Raw genomic sequence first — 25,306 nt, forward strand, 5'->3', positions numbered from 1 at the left:
AGCTTGCTGCTGGGGTCCAGCCAATCAGGACTGAGCAAGACAGGCCAAACATGCCCTGGAGCCCTCCTGCACTCCCTCCCCGGCTGGCCAACTTCCCAGTCTCTCCCTGGCCCCGATCGTGCACCAGTGGGGTCCCTCAGCCTGGCCTGCACCCTCTCGCAATCCGGGACCCCTCGGGGGATGTCGGAGAGCCAGTTTCGGCCTGATCCCACAGAGGGAGTGCTGCTTAGCCAGAAGCCAGACTCACAGCTGGCGAGCACAGCGGCAGTGGTGAAAGCCTCTCCTGGCAGCGCTAAGGGAGCTGGCCTAAGCCGTCAGTCAGACATCCCCCGAGGGCTTCCGGACTCCAAGGGACCCAGCCCAAGTGCATGAATTTTGTACACCAGGCCTCTAGTCTATAATAATAGAAATCAAATATTGGTTACCTTTATGGAGTTTGACTGGAAAGGACATGAGCAACTCTTTAGGGGTACTTATAATGTTGTGTATCTTTACCTGGATGATGGTTCCATGTGTGGAATGTTATATTTCAATATTAAAAAGTCAAATAGAAAGAGAAGCTTTCAAAGAAAACTGAGAAGGAATCAACAGCAAGAAAACAAGAAACTGAAACAGAACCAGAGAAAATTGAGAAGACTTTCAAGAAAAGGTGAATGAGCAGCAGAGGTAGGGGTAGGGGGGAATGGGGGAACTAAAGAGTCTATTGAATTCACCAAAGATGCCCTTAATGCAGTGGTTCTCAACCTTTCTAATGCCACAACCCTTTAATACAGTTCCTCATGTTGTGGTGACTCCCAACCATAAAATTATTTTCGTTGCTACTTCATAACTGTAATTTTGCTACTGTTATGAATCATAATGTAAATATCTGTGTTTTCCGATGGTCTTAGGCGACCCAGCTAGTGGTTCTCAACCTGTGGGGTCACCTAAGACCATCAGAAAACACAGATATTTACATTACAATTCATTAACAGTAGCAAAATTACATGAAGTAGCAACGAAAATAATTTTATGCTTGGGGGTCACCACAACATGAGGAACTGTATTAAAGGGTCGCAGCATTAGAAAGGTTGAGAACCACTGCCTTAATGAGACCTTTTTGTAAAGTGGAAGAACTGAGATCAGTTTTCAGTGACTCAAGTTGTGAACGAAGAGGAAGAAGGACCTGCAAAGAATCCTAATACATCAATCCTTGCTATCCTAGCAGGGACGGAGAAAGGATGGTAGCCAGAGAGGGATGTGGGTTAAAGAACGGTGTTTCATTTTAAGTAAAAATGAGACTGTGGATCCTTAATATCCATAACATTTATTTCTAGTCCCTATAAACCTAACTGGATCTCTAGTGTTAAATTCTGCAAAGAAATTTCTCCTTTTATTTAACTTTTATCAGAAGAAAAAAGATATACTTCCAATGAAGTTTGGAAAATTACATCCTAAAATTTGAATCACTCAACTCTTTTACAAAAATAAACCATCCATAGAAAAGTTTGCTTAAATATTTCTAACTAAGGGAAAGGTTACAGAATCAATTACCCTGGAAATGCCTATCAAACCTGCATCTCAATGGTTATTTTATCTTGCCCTAGCCGGTTTGGGAGTCGGCCTGCAAACTGAAGAGTCCCGGGTTCGATTCCCATCAAGAGCACATGCCCAGGTTGCGGGCTCACTCCCCAGTAGGGGGCGTGCAAGAGGCAGCCAATCACTGATTCTCATCATTGATGTTTCTATATCTCTCCCCCTCTCCCTTCCTCTCTGCAATCAACAAAAAATATATTTTAAAAAATAGTTTCTTTTATCTTCTCCCCACCAATTCATGTGACGGATATAACATATGCACGTTGATAATTGCTAGGTGATAACTACATTTTTTCTTGTTCCATGAAAGTTCAATACTGTTGCAGATGTTTTGGTACTTTTTCCCTCTGAGTACCTTTTAGGGAAACTTGCAAAGATGAAAAGAAGAACTGGGTTAGTTTTATCATGATTTGTAGCCTATCTGTACCACATTAAGTTCATATGAGTTTCATTTTTAAAAAAATCCAGGGTTTGCCATAGAGTTTTACTTTACAATCAACACCAGCAATATTCAAGCACAGAGGTATACCAGCCTTCCTCCCATAAAAAGTATATATAAACAGCAAATGACTTACTATAATGTGCTGATAAGGATCTATAAATGACATTCTGGTTTCAACTACAGGAAATCTCTTCACACTTCAAAGGCCTTCACTGGCACTCTAGCTTCGTTACAACCTACAAAATAAACAATCATTGTTAAGCTTCCTCTTGGATGTAGTTCCAAGACTTGAATGATGATGGGTATGAACCTTAGGACGGAAAAGGCTACCCAAGGGGACCAGATAGACTGAGTCCCCTAATTGTGTATAGGAGTTGGTTTACACATAGAACTTAGGGAAAGGACAAACCTTATTTTGATAGTACTGTTTCATTTCCATATTTATTTGTTCAAATTTATTCTGAGTAATTATTAAGAAACTCCAGGACCTTTTTGAATTTGCCAAGTGTTTTATGAGAAATTCATAGAAATTACGGAAAATGCAAATTATTTCTTGTACTGTTTATAACTAAAAAAGCCACATGCCATTTGTTTGCTTTCTCAGTTGGGTCAGTATTATGCAAATTCATGATAAGAAAGGGATATTTTTCACCATAGCTATTTGTTAAGAATTTTAAAAATATATTCATGTTGAATTTCAACTGTAGTGCTGACATTTTAAATGAAAGATGTGTTTATTCTAAGGAAGCAGTTTAATTTGGGAGCAGTTAAGTAAGAGATATTGTAATGAAAAAAACTCTCGATGCTTTTTCTTCTACAATTATTACCCTCCCCCATTATCAACATGCCCTATCAGAGTGGTACATTTGTCACAACCGATGAACCTACATGGGCAAATAATCATCTAAAGTGTATAGTTTACCTTAGGATTCCCTGGGTGTTGTACAGTCTATGGGTTTTGACAAATGTATCATGGCATGTACCCATTATTACAGTGTCATAAAAGTATTTGCACTGCCCTAAAATCCTCTGTCCTCTTCCTATTCATCCTTCCCTGCCCCCTTACTGGCCCCCCAATCTCTGGCAACCACCCACCTTTCTACTGTGTCCTTAGTTTCATTTTTTCCCAAAATGTTATACAATTGGAATTATACAGTATATAGGTAGCATTTTCAGATTACCTCCTTCCACTTAGTAATATGCATTTTAAGTTTTCTCCATGTCTTTTTATGGCTTGATAACTCATTTATTTTTAACTTACTCCATTTCTACATGTACACAGTGTATTTATCCATCCACCTCCTGAAGGACATCTTGGTTGCTACAAAATTTTGGTGATTGTGAATAAAGCCGCTATAAACAAAATTTTGCCACTTGTGAATAGCTGCTAGAAACATTTGTGTGCAAGATTTTGTGTGGAGATAGTTTTCAACTACTTTGGTAAATATGAAGGAGTTTGATTACTTGACTGTGTGATAAGAGTATGTCTAGTTTTATAAAAAACTGCCAAACTGTCTTCCAAAGTGGTTGTACCATGTTGAATTCCCATCAGCAATGAATGAGAGTCCCTGTTGCTCCACATTCTCACCAGCATTGGATAGTATCAATGTTCTGGGTTTTGGCCATTTTAATAGGTGTATAGTAGTATCTCATTGTTATTTTTATTTCCACTCCCTGATGACATGATGTGGAGCACCTTTTCACATGCTTGTTTGCCGCCTGTAATATCTTCTTTGTTAGGGTGTCAAAATCTTTGTTCACTGAAGCAGTATAATTTGGTGAAGACACCACTGGATATGGGAGCAGAAAGACCATGATTCAAACTCCAGTTTCACATTCTATAAGACCCAGGTTACTCTGCCATAAATGTGACGATCACTATCTTAAACGTTGTAGTAAGGACTACTGAGTTCATTACTGTGCAAGGCACCTGTCCAACCATAGATACTAAATGCATTTAGGCTTCCATTTTCTGATCAAGATTACTGACCACTAACAACTACACATTTACTTTGAAAGATGTACTCTGTTGTAATTCCTGTTGTGACTGGAATCTTGGAAAATTTTTGATGGATTGATCATTCAACAAATACCCCATAATGTCCTTTGCACTCTGCAATGTGCTCGGGAGCAAGTGGCTAACCAGACAGGTGTCTATCATGAAATTTTGTGGCTCTATAAATTCTTTACTGCTACTATTGGTAGTGGAAACTCAAAAAGTAAACAGTGGTGACAATGGAAGTCATTCTCAAAAAAAGTTTCCATCTTAAAAACAGTACCAATGACAGTGGCATAGCAGAAGAACATCTGCTAGGACCTACAGACTTTCAGTTCACAAGCAGTGGCTTTACACAAGAGATCCACTTAATTTTGGGTAGGCACTGGGAATGCAATAGTGCATAAGGCATAGCTTCTGCCTTCAATAGCATAATAAGGTATTCTAGGCATGGCATTAAATGCAGCCTAGAATGGTACTCCATGCTCACATATTGCTAAAAGCAATACTACTTTCTATGATTAATGTTTAGAGTTGGAAAGGAATCTTGGAACTACTCTTCTGTGAAAATAGTTTTAATAATTTCCTATTCCTTTACTACAAAATCAGAAATCCTTAACATGGCCTACAATTGTGGTTTTCATATCTATTTACTGCAAACCAAAGCAGAAAAAAACATTTTACATCACAATATAATACACAAATATAATATATATGTGTGTGTGCATACATTTTTGGAATACCATATATATATATATATATATATATATATATATATATATATATATATATGTATGTGTATATATATATATATATATATATATATATATACATGCACACACACACACACACACATATAAATAAAATATGGAAATTTTCTGATTTACTAAGAACAATGTACCCTGCTTTTAGATCTATTTCATTTGTTTACATCTAGTAGCAGCCCACTAAATTGATTTAAAAGACTTCAAGTTTGGATTTCTATCTACTTCCCCTGCCTTATCCCCAACTATCCTCTCTTCTTTCAGTGTGACAGCCATACTGTTTTCTCTCATTTATTCAAATGTGTCATACCCTCTTCCTCTCGGGGCTGTAACCTACTTCTTCCATCTATCTATTTACTCAACAAATATTTAAGACACTAGAGGCCCAGTGCATGAATTTGTGCAAAGTGGGAACCGGCCAGCACGGCCCCATTCATGGCAGATCGGGGCTGGGCCTGTCAGGAGGACATGGCGGGAAGTTGGCTGGCTGGCCTGACCAGATGGAGGCCCGATCAGGGTCGGACTGGCTGGGGGGATACACTGCAGGCAATTGGGGTTGGGGGGCTGATTGGGGGCAAAGCCACGCATGGGGAGGAGCTGTGGGCCAGCCGGTCCTGCCCCCGAATGGTGTAGGGGTGCCATCTGGGGTGGAGGCCGGGGTGGGCAGCCGCAGGAGGTTGTCTGGCTGGCCCCACCTCCTGATCGGGCTGGTTTGCTGGCCACAGTGAGTGTCATAGCACCGGTCATTCTGGTCATTCCAGCATTACGTTCGCTGGATTTTTATATCTTATCTAATAAAAGAGTAATATGCAAATTGACCATCACTCCAACACACAAGGTGGCTGCTCCCATGTGATCAAAGATGGCTGCCCCCATGTGGACACAAGATGGCCGCCACAAGATGGCCAGCAGGGGAGGGCAGTTGGGACAGACCAGGGCTACAAGGGAGGGCAGTTGTGGGCAATCAGGCCAGCAGGGGAGGGCAGTTAGGGGTGACCAGGCCGGCAGAGGAGGGAAGTTGGGGGCGACCAGGCCTGCAGGGAAGGGTAATTGGGGGGGACCCAGTCCTGCAGGGGAGAGCAGTTGCGGGGGACCAGGCCTGCAGGGGAGGGCAGTTGGGGGGAACCTGGCCTGCAGGGGAGGGCAGTTAGGGGTGACCAGGCCTACAGGGTAGGGCAGTTAGGGGTGACCAGGCCTACAGGGGAGTGCAGTTAGGGGTGACCAGGCCTTCAGGGGAGGGCAGTTAGGGGCAATCAGGCTGGCAGGGGAGCAGTTAGGCATCAATCAGGCTGGCAGGGCAGTAGTTAGGGATGATCAGGCTGGCAGGCAGAAGCAGTTAGGGGCAATCAGGAAGGCAGGCAGGCAAGCAATTGGGAGCCAGCAGTCCTGGATTGTGAGAGGGATGTCCGACTGCCCATTTAGGCCCGATTCTACCGGGATTGGGCCTAAATGGGCAGTTGGACATCCCTCGAGGGGTCCCAGATTGGAGAGGGTGCAGGCTGGGCTGAGGGACACACTCTCCCCGTGCACAAATTTCGTGCACCGGGCCTCTAGTATATAGATAACTACTGTTCTGTCAAGCATTCCAGGGTCTGGAGAGGCAAACATGAATGAATTAGATACATTTCCTTTTCCTTTGGAACTTACATTTCTAGAGGGCAGTCAGAAAACAACGAATCCAAGAAGTGTCTGAAGCTATTAGAAATAAAGATGTATGAAATGGCGGGAACAAGCCAAAAAGCAGAACTCGAGAGTAACCTGAGGCCTGAGATCTGAAACAGAGCTGGCCACAGAGGGTGGAGAGGGAGTGGGTTTAGAATGTAGTGTTCCAGGCAGGCCTTTTGAGGAATTGAGAGAAGAGGAGTGGCTGTTGAATGCTCAGCAAAAGCAAATGTAGCTTCTGATGACGTTGGAAATATAGGTGGGGCAGATCATGCAGAGCCTTGCAGGCAACTATTGTTCACCTAAATAAAGCTCATGCTTCAGGACTCAGCTTAAATGCCACTTGCACAGAGAAGCCTTCCATGACCTGCAGGGTAGGCGTGGTCTGCCTGTTACTGGTTCCATTTGCCCTTTGCAATTCTTCAAGCCTTTCATTCCACTTATACATTGTCTGCCTTTCCTAACGAACTAAAGATGCATAAAGTCAGGACCATATTTATCTTGTTCCCTACAGTTTTCCCCAGTGTCTACTGCAGTGCCTAAATTATAGTAGCTTCAAGATAGATATTTGTTGTATGGATAGATAGATGGATAAATGTTAGTCAATGACAGGCTTATATATGAAGGAAATTCATATAATAGTATTGGCATTCTATTTTGATGTCTGTCTTATCCACCCCTAACTATTCTTAATATCAAAGAATGTTAAATACCGATCTCTAATTAAAAACATGAAAAGCAGAACAAGTGAAATTCCAGAAGGGATGAGACTAGTAATCAAAATATTTAGAGGAAATGTGTTGCTCGTGCCCAAAGTTTGCCGGCAGCGACTTTGTCCTCTCATTTCCAACAATTCCATCATAACCACTGGGTTCACGTCCTCACTATGAACCATAATATAACTACTGTACCTTGCAGCAAGACCTGGACGAATGCTCCCCTAATATTAAAGCCCAAAGCAGAAAATATCATTAAGACAGCTAACTGTCCAGGTCTACTAGGTTAGAAACTGCATGATACATATTAAGCAAACACGATTCATGACACTGAATCTTAGATAAACTCTCTTTTGTTCTTTAAATGCATCCAAAGCTAGCACTTTTCCTACCTTGCTGAAGCCTCAGTCAGCCTCAGAACTTTTCTGTTAGCAATTATGTTGTATACACACACATGCGTGCACGCACACGTGCGTATAGGTATAGATATAGGTATAGATACATAGATATATAGATATATAAAAATGAATTCAGATATTAAAATACTGGGCCTATGTATTCATCCAAAATTAAGTTTGATTTAGAATTGAAGTGCTTTTTTCTTTCTTCCCCAAGCTAGAGCCTACAGTCCTATAGGGAAGGGAGGTCATTGATTTCTCCATTCCTCCTCACCCACCTCCCAAGCTTGATAACTCTGGTTTTTAACCCCTCATGGTTGGAGAATGTTGAAGGGAAAGTAAAGTTGTTACTTCACTGTACTATTTATAAGCTAGCTTTGTGACCTCTGGGCCTGGTGCATGTTAAGGCTGATTCTTTCTCTCATGGATGTTTTGTGTATTTTTCTGAGATCTCTTCCCCTGTATTATTTGACATGTACCAATACATCTCGATTTTAGCTGGGTCCTGTGCTTTCCTCTACAGCCCCAAAGCATCCTGCAGTCCACTTCCACAGGTCTTAACGGTAGTTACAAAGTAGTCATGGGGATGTAAACTACAGCATGGGGGATATAGTTAATAATATGGTAATAACTATGTATGGTGCCAGGTGAGCACTACACTTATCGGGGGGATCACTTCATATCCTATATAATAAGAGGCTAATATGCAAATAGACCAAATGATGGAACAACCGGAACAACTGAACAACCGGTCTCTATGACATGCGCTCACCACCAGCGGGGTGTGTGCGGAACATGGCGGGTGTTGGCCGCAGTGGGATGGTGGAGCAGGTGAGCAGGGGTGCCAGACCAAGGCGGGGCACCAGTCACTGTCATTGGGGCAAGCCCCACCCAGCACTAGCACCGGCCCTGCTCACACCCACTGCTGGTGCCCGGCGCCAGTCCTGATCACTCGACGCCATCAGCAGGTGCAAGCAGTGGCTTCTGGCCCTGATCGCCCTGAGGGCTTCTCCACCTCCCCCTACTCCTGAGGGGCAATCAAGGCAGCAGCTGCCACTCACACTGCTGCTGGCGCTGGCCCCAATCGCTCCATGCCATTAGCAGATGCGAGCAGGGCCTGTGCCATCAGTGTGTGGGAGCAGCAGCGGGAGTTGGGCTGCCAGCAGACAGGGGCCCCGGGGCATGGCAGGAGGGGCCAAGACCCACCCCTGTACCCACCGCAGCCTCGCAGCCCACAATTCCTTTCAAGGTGCACGAATTTGTGCACTGGGCCCCCAGTATTACATAAATATCAAAACACTATGCTGTACACCTGAAACTAATATAAAATAATATTGACTATCAACTGTAATTGACAAATTAAAAAAATAATACAGAGAATTTTCATTCCACATTCATGTTTGAAAGAAGTAACAAAGCAGTCATATCGGCTAAAGTTCACTTTCTTCAAGATAATCATTGGTCCTGATTGTCAGACAATGATGGCTTTTTCAATTCCAGTTACAAATAGGCACCGGTTCATCCTTTTTCCCTCCTAACCTGTTAATAGTAGTAGCAGATATTTTAGGTTTCTATGGAATTAAGGCATTTCTGTCAAGCTAGCCACATTAAACGAAGAAAATGCTTTTTCCCCACAATTAGCTCAGTCCTGGAAACCTTATTACAACAAGGTTGCACAACCACTCTCATGAATGCTCATAAAACAGTAGTTTTGGGTTTTTTTGTTTTTTATAACTAAGCTGAATGACTATTCTTGGTGAGTGTACAGTCTTTTAAGTCTGAAGCAAGAGCTTTACGGTTCCTTTTTTTTTCTTTTTTCTTTTTCTTTTTCTTTTTCTTTTTTTTTTTTTTTTGGCTGCTCTGTAATTAGAAACTTCCTGAACACTAATGAGAGGTAAATTTGGATACATTTTTCAACAAACACTTGTCCATGCAATGCAACTGTTGGCTCTCAATGAATGCTTAACAATGTGTGGTCTGTCCAAAACCCCTTTAGTCATGTTGTCAGGGCAAGATGGGGAAAGTGAACCAGAGCCAGAAACACAGACTGGAGGGTTTCATCAACTCTCCTTCCCTGCAGAGAGTGATAGGACAACAGGAAGAGAAGGGGCTATTATTAGGTTGTGGTATCTGGAGGAAAGGGTCCATTTCTCATTCCCTCCCTTTCATTGTGTAACAGAGGAGGTAATGAGAGGTTCAGCCCTGATGTGGTGGCAGGCTCCTCTCCTGGAGCCAGACTGAGTGAGGTCCAAGCCTATCTCCTCCTTTATGGGCCCGTGTGATCCTGATCCTCAGCTTCCTTATCTGTAAAATAGGGAAATGACCCCCACACCTCAGAGAGACAGTGGGAGGATGAAATGAGACAATGTATGTCAATCATCAAGCCTAGCAGGTCATAAATACACCAAAGTATCATCCTATATAATAAAAGGCTAATATGCAAATCGACTGAATGGCGGAATGACCGGTCACTATGACGTGTACTGACCACCAGGGGGCAGACGCTCAACGCAGGAGCTGCCCCCTGGTGGTCAGTGCGCTCCCACAGGGGTAGCGCCACTCAGACAGAAGCCAGGCTCACCTGGCAATTGCAGCGGCGGTGGTAGGAGCCTCTCCCATCTCCATGGCAACGCTAAGGATGTCTGACTGACTAAGCCATCAGTTGGACATCCCCCGAGGGCTCCCAGACTGTGAGAGGGCACAGGCTGGGCTGAGGGACCCTCCGTGTGTATGAATTTTGTGCACCAGGCCTCTAGTCTATATATATAAAAGCCTAAGCGACTGTCTGACCTTTCGCCCAGTAGCTATGACATGCAATGACCACCAAGGGGCAGACACGCCAACCAGTAGAGGAGGGAGCCTGATTCCTCACGGAATCAGCCGTGGGTTAGGTTGCTGCTTTCTCGCAGAATTGGTCGTGGGTTATGTTGCTGCTGGGGGAAGGGTGGGAAGAAATTAACCAAAGATCTTATATGCATACTAGAGGCACGGTGCATGAATCCATGCATCAGTGGGGTCCCTCAGCCTGGCCTGTGGGGATCGGGCCAAAACCAGCTCTCCAACATCCCTCGAGGGGTCCCAGATTGTGAGAGGGTGCAGGCCAGGCTGAGGAACCCCACTGGTGCACAAATCTGTGCACTGGGCCTCTAGTTTGTTAGTATTATTGTTGTTTATGAAACTGATGCTTTCCCCCAAACTGCCTCAACTTCCTGAGAATTATTTGGCTCTTTGGAGATTTCTAACAAAATTAAGTAGGCAAATTATAAAGTTGTAAACTCTTAAATTATTTTGCTGGTACTATTTTTAGAAACCTAAGCTAAGCAAAGAGTTTGATATCACTAACAGGCACAGAAAAATTAAGAAACAAAAGGAATTAAAGTAAGTAAATGAGCTGCTTGATATGAAAAATGTCTCTCAAGTTACACTCTCAGTTTGGTACAGAAAGCCTGTTAAGAGAGCTCTCCTGTTCCCAAGGCACTCTAAAAGCGAAGGAACCCATTAACTGGGTCTGTTTCATAAGCCAGAGACCCAGCAGCATGGAACCTGTCTCCTCTGTCCCACAGATGCCTGGTCCCTGTGGCTGATGTCCACGCTATTCTTGGTGAATTGACTTTTTCTGCTCCATAATTACTTCTTAGCCTCAAATTTGTATTATTGAAAATTCATTATTTCAACAGACAAATATATATGGATTATCTACCAGAGTTTGGGAGAGGGGAATCATTTAGGTGGTTTAAAATGGAAAAGGCCCGATAGGAAAGGTAAGTAACTAGGCTGATATTTGAAGCCATGAATGGGCTTAGCTGTACAGAAAGGGAAAATGGGAAGATTTCCTTCAGGAAAGGCCAAAAGAAGGAAACGGCAGCCACACCAGAGAGGCTCCATCCCACTGCACTCTCTTACTAGTGCTGCCCCCGTCCCCACACACATACCTTCTCTATAGGATAATCTCTGCCTGTCCATCAGGGTTCCCTGTAATACACTCACTCTCAGCAGTAAACCGTCTTTTAACCTGTCTACTGGGTTAAGACCCCTTATTTCTCCTTGATGTCTCCAACCACAGTGTTATAGACTATCTTACCATCATGTGGAGTGCATGTCTCCAAAATGAAGGGAGTTCTGTCTCTCTCTCCCTGTATTCCTATTGGGCCCTGATGTGATCACACAATGACTATTGATTGAAGGATGAATGAACAAACTTGGGAATTTGTATGGTGTTTTGGAGAAAATGGCCAGACCATAGATGAGGTCTTGTGTTGAGAAATCATCAAGGGGGGGTAGAGCCTCTTTACAGGACCTGGAATGACAAACTGGAAGATATCTTAGCAATTGCTAAATTATTTTAAATTTTTTGCCCACCCAGCATGGCTCAATGGTTGAGTGTCAACCTATGAACCAGGAGGTCAGGGTTTGATTCCCGGTCAGGGCACATGCCTGGGTTCCGGGCTTGATCCCCAGTGTGGAGTGTGCAGAAAGTAACCGATCAATGATTCTCTCTCATCATTGATGTTTCTATCTCTCTCTCCCTCTCCCTTCCTCTCTGAAATCAATAAAAATATATTTTAAAGTAAATAAATAAAAGTTCAAAAATAAATAAATAAATACATAAATAAATAAATAAAAGTTTATACTTATTCAACATTTCCAAGGTGCCAGGTACTGTACTAAGGAATTTATATACACCGTCCCATTTCATCTTTGTAACAAAGGAGGGATTATTATAGACATTTTAGAGATTTAAAAAACTTAACCTTTGGAAAGGTTAAGTGATTTGTCAATTGACAACTCAGACTGAGGCAGACAGTGCCCTTAGACACACTCTAAAGAGAACACTCCCAGGAGGACTAAGAAACTTTCCCAGGTCATCTGTGTCAACAGTTGCTGAGCCGGTCCTGGAATCCTGACACTCTGCCTCGTACCAAATTCGTTCTTTCTATATCATTCTGCCACTCTACCCTCAAGGACAAGAGGGATTTTGAGACATTATACAACATGCAATAATGTTAAGAGTCTTAGCAGAGAGCCAGCACAATGGAAATGATGCTTTGTATTAGTTTGCTGAGGCTGTCAAAATAAAATCCTACAGACTAGGTGGTTTCAGCAACAGAAACTGTTGCCTCACAGCTTCAGGGGCTGGAAATCTAAGACCAAAGTGTCCGCAGATTTGGTTTCCTCTTTCATTGGCTTACACGTGGCCGCCTTCTCCCTGTGTCCTCACATGGTCTTTCCTCTGTGCCCACACATCATGCTGTCTGCTCTGTATCCAAATTTCCTCTTCTTAGGAGGGCACCGGTGGCCTTGGTTTAGGGCCCATCCTAAGGCCCTAACTCTATCACCCCTTTTAAGGCTCTACCTCCAAATGCAGTCACTGGTGGTGAGGGTGGGGCGGGTTATGAATGAATTGGGGGCGGGGAGGGGGGACAGAGGATGGGGGCACAATTCAGTCTGTAACACACTGGTAATATAAACGAAGAAGCATACAATTGTTAACGGAGAAAAGTCCTGTTTGGGGAGGGAGGGACACAGCCAGCCAGAGAGGCCTAGGTGTGATAGCATTTGCTCCTAAACTAGGACTGTGGAGTTGAACCTAATCTAGGTGAACCTATTTTACAGGCTAGGACACTGGCTGGCCAGGCTCACAGCTACATTATGAACAAAGCAAGAATGTCTCCTGGACAGAAGCCAGTTTCCTAATTTTCTTTCCTTGATTTGTTGGTATTCTCTCTGATTTGTTGTTATTTTCCATTGTTTCACCTCTTGCTGGCCACAAACAAGTAGCCATTTAGGCTATAGTGCAGGTCACACAATTTTGGAACTAAAAGAAAATATTCATAATCGCCACCTAGACAGAATTTCAAAGTGCAAGTGTGTACCTGGGGCCTAAAGATGTAAACAAATGTACCCAAGCCCACCCAGTTAGGGAAACTGCTTTCTTTTATTTTTTTTTTTCAATTACACTTTACTTTCACGATTATTCAGTGTTAGTTTCAGATGTACAGCATACTGGTTAGGCAATCATGTACTTTAAAGAGTATGGAATCTAAAGAACAAAATAAACAAAATAGAAACAGACTCAAAGATACAGAGAACAGACTGATGGCTGACAGAGGGGAGGCAGGGGTTGAGGGGCTAAGTGCAAAAGGTGAAGGGATTAAGTATACATTGCTAGTTACGGAATAATCACAGAGGTGTAAATTACAGCATAGGGAGTATAGTCATAACATCATGTTAACTATGTATGGGGCCAGGTGGTACGCATCTCTTCACTCTCACCCAGCTACTCTTTGTAAGCTACCAGCAATCCAGCCACTTCCCGAATACTTGAGCTAAAAGGGAAACATAGCCAAAATGAAACAGAACATTTAGGTAAATTTTAATTTGACCAAAATTTTAAGTTTCAAGTTATTGTTTGTTGATAAGCTCAAGATATGAATTAGAAGGAAATGAATAACTGAACTTATCTCTATGATTCATCAAATAAAGAGTCATTTTCATCGTTTATACTTCTCTAGGTTTGAATCATAGTTATCCGATGTTTACTTACAAACACTAAGTGGATTGTTTCCAAAATTCCTCTTCCCACTCAAAACATTATGGAATAACTAGAGGCCCGGTGCATGAAATTTGTACACTGGGGGGAGTCCCTCAGCCCAGCCTGCACCCTCTCCAATCTGGGACCCCTCAGGGGATGTCCCTCTCACAATCCAGGACTGCTGGCTCCTAACCACTTACCTGCCTGCCTGCCTGATTGCCCCTAACTGCTTCTGCCTGCCAGCCTGATTGCCCCCTAACCACTCCCCTGCCAGCCTGATTGATGCCTAACTGCTCCCCTGCCAGCCTGATGGCCCCCAACTGCCCTCCCCTGCCGGCCTGGTCACCCCCAACTGCCCTCCCCTGCTAGCCATCTTGTGGCAGCCAGCTTGTGATGGCCATCTTGTGGTGGCCATCTTGTGATGATGTGGGGGTGGCCATCTTGTGACAAGGTGGGGGCACAAGGGCCATCTCATCTAGGCTTTTATTAGTATAGATATCCCATCGACAAGTGTAAACTATATTATGTTCATTTTCAGAAAATGAATAACATTTCACCTTCTACCTAAAAGAAACTGATAATGGTGATGTACTTGGTGTTAACACTTTTTAAATATATCTAACAACATGGCACAAAAGGCTAAGAAAAGGGGATGTATTTTGAGAAGCACATTATTTCTACAGCTCTCTCTCTCTCTCTCTCTCTCTCTCTCTCTCTCTCTCTCTCTCTCTCTCTCTCTCTCTCTCCAGATCAGACAATTCTAAATATTCTCCCCTGGGGCGCATTTGTGTTTTGTTGAGGCTTCCACTCCCTCCTTAATTGCTGCCTTTTTGCATGACGTACTGGAGATTGCCACAGCAGCAAAAGCCATATATTTTTCCTAAAGTAAACAGTCCCGGGAAAACCCCCAGGAAAATGGTCATACTGGCTTTAATGTTTCATGAGCGTGAGGCTGATCTTGTAGTTAAACTAGGAATGTTGACTATGATCTTGAAGCGGAAAAAATTGACAGGAAATATGGCAGGAATGGTAGAAGATCAGCAAAGCCATATACCTGCCCACCTCAGGTGTTAACTGTGAAGTTCAACTAGACCAGCATTCTGCAGTACTGGAGTGGGAAGCCTGTAATAGGAGTCAAGTTCACCATTCCTTTGTCAGGTGATAAGAAGGTTTGAAGTATGCTTCCAGATACTGTGAATGGCAATTCACTTTTGAAATGCACAGGTAACCCAGTCTTTTGCAGGATTAAGAGCTCCTGCAAAATAGAAAGTATTTCCTTCCTCTCCTTCCTTCCTTCCTTCCTTCCTTCCTTCCTTCCTTCCTTCCTTCCTTCCTTCCTTCTTCCCTCCCTCCCTCCCTCCCTCCCTCCCTCCCTCCCTCCCTCCCATCCTTTCCCCTTGTCTTCCTCTCTCTCTCTCTCTCTCTCTCTCTCTCTCTCTCTTTCTTTTTTTTTTCTTTCTTTCTTCCAACCTCCCACTCTAGAAGATCTCAGCCATTCTAGCTTATCTGGGTTTGCTCCTAGCATTTTTACACAACTGGAGAAAAGCCACATAACCTGGCATTTTTAGGTTCACATTCTCTAAACTCAAAGAGGCTCTCAACACTACTCACATCATTCCAACTTTCTCTAGTGAACTTGCATTCCCACTCTAAAACATGACTTTCTTCTTCCCCTCAAGTCTCTCGCCCCAACCCCCTCCAACCCACTTTTAGCTGATGACCTCATCTCCCTTCTCTGAGAAAACAGAAGGCACCAGAGGGAAGTTTCTCATCTTCCCACCACCAGATCTGCAAACTCCTCTACATGTACACAACGTAGGCAGTTCCTCCTCCTGTTGCAGACCTGGCCCCCCACGTTGTCTCTCTGGCTGAAAAATCCCTCTCTACTCCTCAAGTACTTCACTCTGATGTCCATGACTTTTTTTTTTTTTTCCTGAATCATCAACCGTTAGTTTTTACTGCATAATCTGATCAGTAAACCTGTTAGTCTCCCTCTACTCCATATTCCTTTGCCCTCCATGTCTCCATTTTTATGCTGTTTCACTGACAGATCTGGGAAGAGCCATTTGCTCAAACTGTACCCAATATCCTCCAGCCCTCACTTCCCATCCACTTCCCATCTCACTTCCACTTCCTTCTCATCCTATTCTGTCCACTGAAGCTGTTCTTAATCCAGATCTCTAATCACCTCCAAGTTTTCAAATGTAGCCGTCACTTTTCTACCCTCTGCTTCTCTGGAACCACTTTCCATCCTTTTCTTCCAATCCCTATTTTTCCATCTGATTTCTTGGTCACTTCTTTGCAGGTTTATTTGCAAATGCTGTCCTCTGCCTGGAGCCCCCACCTTGAGCCACACCTGTTCTCACTCCCTTCACATCCCACGCATGACTTCTCATCCCTCACATCTTGGCTTAACTTTTACCTCTCAGCAAAACCTTCCCATCCTTCACCTTCCCAGTTATTTTCTACTATTGAAGTCCAGAATAGTAGAAAGACTTAATTATCTCTTTATTGTTTGCTTAATTACTGTCTCCTCCAAGAGGGAATTAATCACTGTACTTGCTTTATTCACCCAGCTATGCCCTAAATGTCACACAATGCCTAGCATGTGGTTAGTGTTAATTAAAACTTACTGAATTGGTGAAGGAATAAATGCACAAAGCCCAGTGATCAACAGTTCCTGGTTGATATTAGCATCTACATTTTTTCACCCAAAAGGTAAAATTCTTAAGTGAAAAAGAGAACAGGCTATCTAAATTTCTTCTTTTTTTAAGTATTAAAAAAATACATTTCTCTTACTATTATCCTAGTTATACTATCCATATAAATAAAATAGTATTTAGAAATTATTTTCCTCGCAGAATATTGTAATTTTTATGAGAGTTCTTTTCATTGTGAGAATAATTCATAAGGTATTAGTCAACCAAGTTAATTTGTCAATCTAAAATATCATTTAAATAGTAAGAATTTCAGCAAATTCTAAATGAGTCTCAAAAAATTAAGTGCCAAGTAGCAGACTAGAAGTAAACACCTTACTATTTTATAATTAAGTCTTTCATTAACCAAGAAATCTCTTTAATTTAGAATTTTTGCTATGAGAAATCTTCCTAGAATACATGCTAGTAACATCTTCTCCTAAGAACCAAGGCTATAATAATACTTTAAATAATTATCTGCACATAAATGACCATTGCATATTAAAAGTAGTGACTTAGAAATCTGTGCCACGAACTATGGAAACGCCTTAGGTGTTATGTCTTTGAGCTATAAATTCATGACCTCAATCAATTTTAAATTCCTCTGCCTGTTCTTCATGACAGTTGAATAGGAATAAAGTTGATACCTGTTTGAGGTGTGCGGCTATTATGAAATCTTAATCATAGATGCCAGCAGGAGTCCATATATAATGTTCTCACACTGCATGCATCTTTAGGCACTTTCCCCCAACTTGCTTTTCTATAAATTCTTATATAATTGCTCTAAATTATTTTTCTCAATACTTTCATAATATTACATGAAACACTGCATGTAAAAAACCAACAAAATAGATTACCCTTTTTTAAAATAAATTGAAAAAATGAGAACCTGAAGAAAACCTGAAGACACCATTTATCTGCCCTCAGACTATCCCCTTCTACAATTACAGACCCAAGAATTCAGCAAGAATACCTCCTTCCATAAGGGGCCTAACATCCCAGCTCATTGTCTATAGATTGAACTCAACTTGCTTATCTTGTTAAAGCTGTGGATATTGAAGTGTGGGGCAAAGAGAAAGTGTGTCAATTTATTGACTGAAACTCAGAAGCCATTTGCTGACCTAATGTTTCTAGTGGCTCAGTTGCATCTAGCATTCAAACTTGATCTTCTATGTATTATTTATTATGAAGTTATACGTATGTATAATAAACCATTTTACAACTAATGTAAGTTTTAATCCTGAAAAGGAATGTCTAGTTTACCCTAAGCTACTGAATTGTTCAGAAAGGTAAAATATTTTTTTTCTATAACTGATTAATCCAAGGTCAGAGCAATCACTTTTATACAAATGCTTTATGCCAACTTCCAGGGTTAATAAAAAGAGCCAAAAAGAGTCATAGGCTCTACAGGTTATACTTAGAATATTCTACGAGAATGATCTAATCCAAACTGGAAATAAAGCCTCTAGTAAAATTAGTACTTCATATATAACTCATAATATGTCTATTTTGTATTTTTAGATAAAATGTTACATACTTTATCTTTTTAAAATATATTTTTATTGATTTCAAAGAGGAAGGGAGAGGGGGAGGGAGCAATATCAATGATGAGAGAGAATCATCAATTGGCTGCCTCCTGCACACCCCCCTATAGGGGATTGAGCCCACAACCTAGGCATGTGCCCTGATGGATAATTGAACCATGACCTCCTGATTCAAACCATGACCTCCTGATTCATAGGTGACCTCCTGGTTGATGCTCAACCATAGGTTGATGCTCAACCATTGAGCAACACTGGCTACTTTATCTTCTTAAAGTGGCATATAGCTATATAAAACGCTAAATAGTTCTAAAATACAAAATTGTAGACCATACACTACTTTCTCAATCATTCTTAAATGTTTGTGCAACTTTCTCTATTAGGTCAATCAGTAATCAAGTTAGAAGAGTAAGTGAGTTAATATGGAAAACTGTACTATCTAGATCTTCTTTCCCCAATAATTTTTCTGATGTTAACACAAATAGGAAGAGGTTTGTGGCCTTAAAAATAACACGCATCAAAATTGAAAATACAAACCAATTAATAAAATCAGTTAATTAATTGAAGTATACAAAATGCCTCAAAATGGAAATCATGATTGGACATTAAGTAAGCCATTTGATGTTTCCACATTTCTCTTTTCAGATCTGTAAAATGTGACTACCTGCTCTGCTAACTTACTGAGTTATTTTGGGAATGAAGTTCTCAAGCAATCTCTTCATAAGCCATAAATGCTGTGCAAATGAAAAATATTGACCCTGTGATTTTTTTTCAAACTACATAATCAGAGAACATATTGTAAATTAGGTAATAACACAATGAAAAACTAAACCCGTATAAACTGAGTATTATAAATACATGAGTTTTCTATACTATTGAATACTGAAATTACACATATTACAAACAAATTACATATTTGTGTCCTAATTCAAAACATACTGTTACCTGAAATACCCAAATTTCCCTGCAGACTCCAAAACAAGCAAATGAGGAGAAAGCTTAAGGAAAAGGGATAAGCTAATTTATTTACAACTGCATGTGCTAAGAACATATCAGCCCATCATCTTTAAGCCAGAGGTTGTTAAACTCTGATAAGGATCACTTCAGGTATTTGTTGAGTTTCTCTAGTCATTTGAATTCATTAAACAAGTGACTGGATAGTAATGTGGCCTTATAAATCTACTTCTGGTGAACTGTGAATTATTTAAGCTTACTTCATATGTGTATAAAGGAGAGGTAAACTGTATTTTCAAAGAATGTTGTAAGGGTGGACTAAGAATCAGAGAGTATCAAAAACCAGAATCACATAGCAAGAGCAGCAAATATTTGGTACATCTCTTTTTCTCAGGCAGGTGATGGTACCAAAAGACCAGAACACGATCTGCTCTACTTACTATCTCCTTTGAAAAGAACACAAGAACCAACTTTTTGGTTCACCCAACTGTCACTGCCCAAATTATCGAAGTAGAAGATGAAGAAGAAGTGACTAAAATTTAAATTCATTTTAAGTTGGTTCATGACAAACATGGATACTATTTTTCTTATGAAACCTTTACAAGGAATCATCATGTAACCCTTAGTCCTTATCTGCATTAAGCAAGTCTGGATGTTCCCAGAGGTGTGGGACATTCTACGAGGATTTTTGAAACCCTCTTCAATTTCCCTAATTTTGTAGAATATGACAGTCTATGAGAATACATATGACTTGCTTTCATTTTTCAGTGCATCTCACCCATTTATAAAGAAAGGGTTTTAGGAAACAATAAGGTCAATCCTTCAAAATTGAGAAAAGCAATGTTTCCAGAATTCCTATTTCTAGTTCAAAATTTAGCTTTAATTTTGACCTCTAACACTCTTCAAAATGGAGGACTCCAAAGGGCCTTTGATTATGTGAGTTATGTCTATTGATATTTATTGAATTAGGAATTAAAACTGAAAAAAATATTTAAAACTCACATTGAAAGAGGCAATTCATAAACATAGACATCTCAGGGGCTCTGATACCATTGTAATTAGCTAATTACTAATAATAGGAAAGGAGCAAAAAGAAGGCCAGACATTACAGGCATATTTCCTGCAAAACATTGGGGGAAAGGGGCTGGACAAAGGAAAGATAAACATGTGCCCAGTAAAGTTGGGATGACTAGGGAAGGTGTGTACTGTCAGTCACACCTGGGAACAGAGGTCACTGGTTAGAATGGGCGTGTCCACTGTAAATTAGAGGAAATTTGGGATATATAGTATAATCCCCTGAACAGAGAAGTTCACTGTCTTGGTTCCTCTTGGCACACTTGGCTCATAGCTCATGCTTGGCTTCCTGGCATTCTACCCATGTGGCCCACGGCCATGAGGACCCCCACACACAATGGACTAATGGATTGCAACTAGCCTAATGATATACTGGACCTGGCTCCAAGATGGAAAACTCTTGACACTAGCTTTGATTTTAGCTTTACTGAAAGCCAGCTACACTTCTTCTACTGAACCAACGGAAATGGGACTTTGGAAATGCAAAGGGACTTAGCTCCATATGAATAAAAATTACTGATTCTCCTGTGCAAGTCTCAGAAAATTATTTTTCTTGGGATATCATAAGAAGTCCACCTACAGCAGCACCCGGTAGGGAAGACCCCCCACTTTATCAGATATATCAGCTACTTTGAAAATTATTCAACCTTATTTCCGGAAGAAATGCAAATTTAAACAAAATGTCATTTTCGTATAACAATTATCTAACATTTTAATTTGTTGTTTGTTGTGTTTGAGTAATAACACAATGTTGGTTTAGGGAAATTCTACCCTCTTATACTACTTATAAATGGATGCAATCTTTCTTAAGAACGAAATGCCAAAAATAATAATTAGAATTCCAAAACATATTGCTAAATATTTTTAGGAATCCTCCAAATAACCAAGTATTATTATTTCCATGCTACAGTTGAGAAAAGAACGTTTTGCTAAAACAATTATTGGCTTATCTCACAACCTGTAAGTAGTAGAACTTTTGTTAGAACCTGGAACATACACTTGTAAGAATCTATCCAAAGGAAATAAGCAAAGAGGTGTACAAACATTTATATAAGAGGTCCCAGCTGAAACATTATTTATAATATTATAAATCTGTAATCTATCTAAATCCAACAACTTATAATTGGCCAGTACATTTCCACAGTCTAAAATTACATCATAGTGAGAACCATACTCTTGCTTACACAGTGTGTAACATATAGTAGGAACTCAATAATATCTACACTAATAAAAGAGAAAAATGCAAATTGACCATCCCTCCGCTATGCCCACCAGCCAATCAGGAGCGAGTATGCAAATTAACCCAACAAAGATGGTGGTTAATTTGCATATGAAGGCATGGAGCGAAGACTGAAGACAGCATAGAAGGAAGCCAAGCGCTGCAGAAGGGAGCAAAGTGGCAGAGAAGGGAGCAAGGCAGCAGAGAAGGGAACGAAGCCCGCTCCCTTCTCGGCTTCACTCCGACCGCAGGAAGCCCTGTTCTTGCAGGAATCTTCCTGCAACAGGCCTCTAGTTTAAAATATAAATAAATACAAAATAATGGATGAGTACAAAAACACTCATGTTTTAAGAGAAAATTCCATGATTGAAGAGGAAGTATGTTATAAAACAGTATGAATGGTGTGTTAAATTAATTAAATGAGGAGGCAATTAGTCTGAGGCGACTTCATTGTCACAGCGGCCTACATAAGCAAATCAAATCTTAAACCTGTAAATGCCTCAAAGTTACAAAATTGAAACTAAGGACAACCAATCACAAACAGCCAACTAAGCTTTAAGCTACAGTCAGTCAATAATTTCCTTACTTTGCTTCCAGTTTTTCTCTATAAAACTCTCTGCCCCTAGATCCTGCAGGTGACGCTTTCCTAACTACTTTCCATTTTTCACTGCCTCATTTCAACTGATTTTTGCTCAAATAAACTCTTAAAATGTTTAATATGCCTCAGTTTACCTTTTAGCAAATATGATCACAATTTTATAATATCTACATGTGAATGCATATATATAGGAAAATGCCTAGAAGTATAAACAGATGTACATACAGGAATTCCTGTCTCTCTGCTGGTGCATGCTAGTTACTCAATAAATATTTGTTGATTGAATAAATGAAAGAATAACATTTTAAAAATGGTTATCCCTTTAGGGGGTAATAGGTAATTTTTCACTGTACTTCTTTGCAATTTCCTATACTGAATGAAATTTAAGCAGTTAACATGAATTATCTTTGGAATAAATGAGAATATTATAAAACATAATCATGCTGGGAAATGTAGTTAGGAATTTTAGAATAAAAGAGCAAATCTAGCCAACCCACAATCCAATTAAAAATGACTTACGTCTTGTTTTCCTACTATGTTTTACTTACTGCATTCAGCAACAAAAGGTATCAGATGTCACAGGGAAATGACAAGGTTAATATTGCCCAACTGGTCATTAGTGGGGCTAAGTCTAGAATCTAGGTCACTTGGCTTCCAAGCACGTCGTTATTCCGTTACACCACACTGCTTCGAGTTCCAGCACACTGACGAATAACTGAACAATGTGAGCACTGCAATCAATAGTCACCATTAGGCAGTTCTTTACTTCTAAATAAAGTGATTTGGTCATTATTTGATACTGTCAGAAAATTCCAAAGTTCTAAGAAGTACAACATTTTCATGTGACATTAATTGTTTTGGGGGAAGGGGTATGAGCGTCCTAAAGCTGCTTCCAAATTTGTGCATGTTGGAGGACAGTATGCAAGCATTATTCTGGGGAAGGGTCTACAGCTTTCATACTTGTAAAAGGGTCTGTGACTTAAAAAAAAAAAAGTTGAGAATAACTAAAGCTATAAAGTCTGCAAGCAAGAGGAGGAAAAAAAATTGATGGTCAATGAAAGGCCTATGAGAGGAAAAGGAACCACAGCTAATTCTGTCTTCCTCTTTTTTATTCTTGGAACTTATTTTTAATATGCTAATGATATGGTTTCATGACTTTGCTTTCTAAGCAGTGACACCAAGAACGATACCGATAGGTTAAAAACAGGCCAAATTATCTCTATGTTGTGAACTTCTTCAGGTACTAAGAAATCTATTCAATCGTTTTCCTTTTCCTAATTAAACATATGTGCAAAATACTTCAAAAGTGATCACTTACGTTCCATTAGGAAAAGGAAAATGATTGAATAGATTTCTTAGTTTCTTGTCCCATAAAATGTGCTTCCCCTACAGGAAGTTTGTAAAGCTGCTGTGAACAAATGCAGATAAAACACTTCTCTAGGCATTTCACAATTATTGCTTAATTTAAAATTTAACTCTTTCTCTGCTCAATGAAAGAAGCAAATAACTGTTTTTTTAATCCCAGCATCAAACTCGATTGGCAAGGTGTAGGGACCTCTAGAATATAATTTTAAAACTCTTAACAGGGTGAGTTTCACCACTATCCCCTGCAAATGTCTTGGGCTACAATTTCACATTTATGCGACAAACAGAAACAAACCCAAACACAAATTGTCCTTGAAAGGGTTAAACACGCAAATATCATAACTTAGACATCCATCCAAATAGTATGCCCTCTCTGTCTGCCTCAGCTGAATAAATGCTTACATCATCAACCAATAGGAAGAGAGCATTTCTTGTTCTAGTTTTTGAGGTGAAAAATCATTATTTTTAAGACTGAAATTATTATAAGCTGTAGGAGACCTAGCTATGTTAAGTCACTATTATTTCAAATTCAATGCCTTTTTTACTGCTTCTTCAAAAACAAAATTACTAAAATAGTGTTCACACTTGAAACTTAACGTTATCATTATTCGGTCAAATCTTTTCCAGGGTCTAGCCGGGAGCTCTGTTCTCCTGGCATGTCTACCAAGTTAGAGAAAGGGCAAATCAGAATACCGGCTGTTTTACAATTAATTTTTCAGTATTGTCTTTTTTTTGTGCATAACACTGCGACACATTAAATACCCAGGAATGCTTTGCATAAGTAACCAAAAGGACTACTTCTTCATCAAAACTTAAATGAGTCCCCAAATTCTGTAACTAAAGAGCATCAGGGCTGTCAGATGCACGCTGCTCACGTATTGGGGATCTGTGACCATGGGGTGGCATCACGTGGAGCCCTAATAAGCGCCACCTCGCTGCCTTTTGAATGTTGGGTTGGCTCTTTCGCTGCTGTGAAGTGAAGGAACGCCTTATCTTTTGACTCCAAGGTGCATTTAGACCCCGGAAATCAAACTGGCATTTGTTAGAAGATAGTTAAGATTCCCTGATCTGTCTCATTTCAAAAGGCAGAGGACCGGCGGACTTTTAAAAACGCAGTGAATACTAGATTTCCCCGTGTCCTTTCCTCCTTCCAAGTTAAGATACAAACCAGAAGCTAAGGAGGGTGGGAGAGGGGAGCGGAGCGGGGCGGAGGTAGAGTAAATATATTGCTTACAGTTCCCAGAGTTACAAGAGCTTCGTCGGGCTCCTTTATGCCTCTAGCTTTCTGTCAGGATCCTTTTTCAGCCGGGACCACAGTGAAGTTTAAGTCTGATCCTTGGTGGGCGGGGCTAAGACGTGGGCTGGTTTCCTCTAGTCTTCGCAGATGTTTTAAGGTGGAATGAAAGAGGAAGCGCGGGAAAGTACTGCTCCTGCAGATGCTGGCATCCTAATGTAAATGGTGGCTTATCAGAACAAGGAGTTCGAAGTCAGAACACATACTTAAACAATGTGTGCGTTAACCGGTCCTAAATCACATGGATGCTGGCCGGTGTGTGTGTGTGTGTGTGTGTGTGTGTGTGTGTGTGTGTGTGTGTCTGGAAGTACTCCTTGTCCTTAAGTAGTTACTGCTTCCTCTTTTTTTCCAAACAAGTAAGAACTAGATTGAAAAGATCAATAACCTAATCTTAAAAAGGCAAAGTTGATAACCCAGAATATAAAATGAGTACATTATAAGAACACTTTAAAAATCAAATTTGTTCAAATATTTCCTCCC

General features: G+C 40.8%; 1 protein-coding gene across 1 annotated transcript in view; it reads right to left on the reverse strand.

The window, feature by feature from the left end:
- Positions 1 to 25,099, reverse strand: part of PLA2G4A (phospholipase A2 group IVA) — a 137,241-nt gene extending 112,142 nt beyond the window's left edge. The window contains exons 1-2 of the mRNA XM_080648451.1: positions 24,767 to 25,099; positions 2,151 to 2,253 (exon numbers count right to left, since the gene is read on the reverse strand). Coding sequence (XP_080504577.1) covers positions 2,151 to 2,183 — 33 coding nt within the window. The 5' untranslated portion in view covers positions 2,184 to 2,253; positions 24,767 to 25,099. The remainder of the gene's footprint in view (positions 1 to 2,150; positions 2,254 to 24,766) is intronic.
- Between the last annotated feature and the right edge of the window lie 207 nt (positions 25,100 to 25,306).

This window comes from Plecotus auritus, assembly GCF_963455305.1.
Source record: "Plecotus auritus genome assembly, chromosome: 12".
Taxonomy (NCBI): domain Eukaryota; kingdom Metazoa; phylum Chordata; class Mammalia; order Chiroptera; family Vespertilionidae; genus Plecotus; species Plecotus auritus.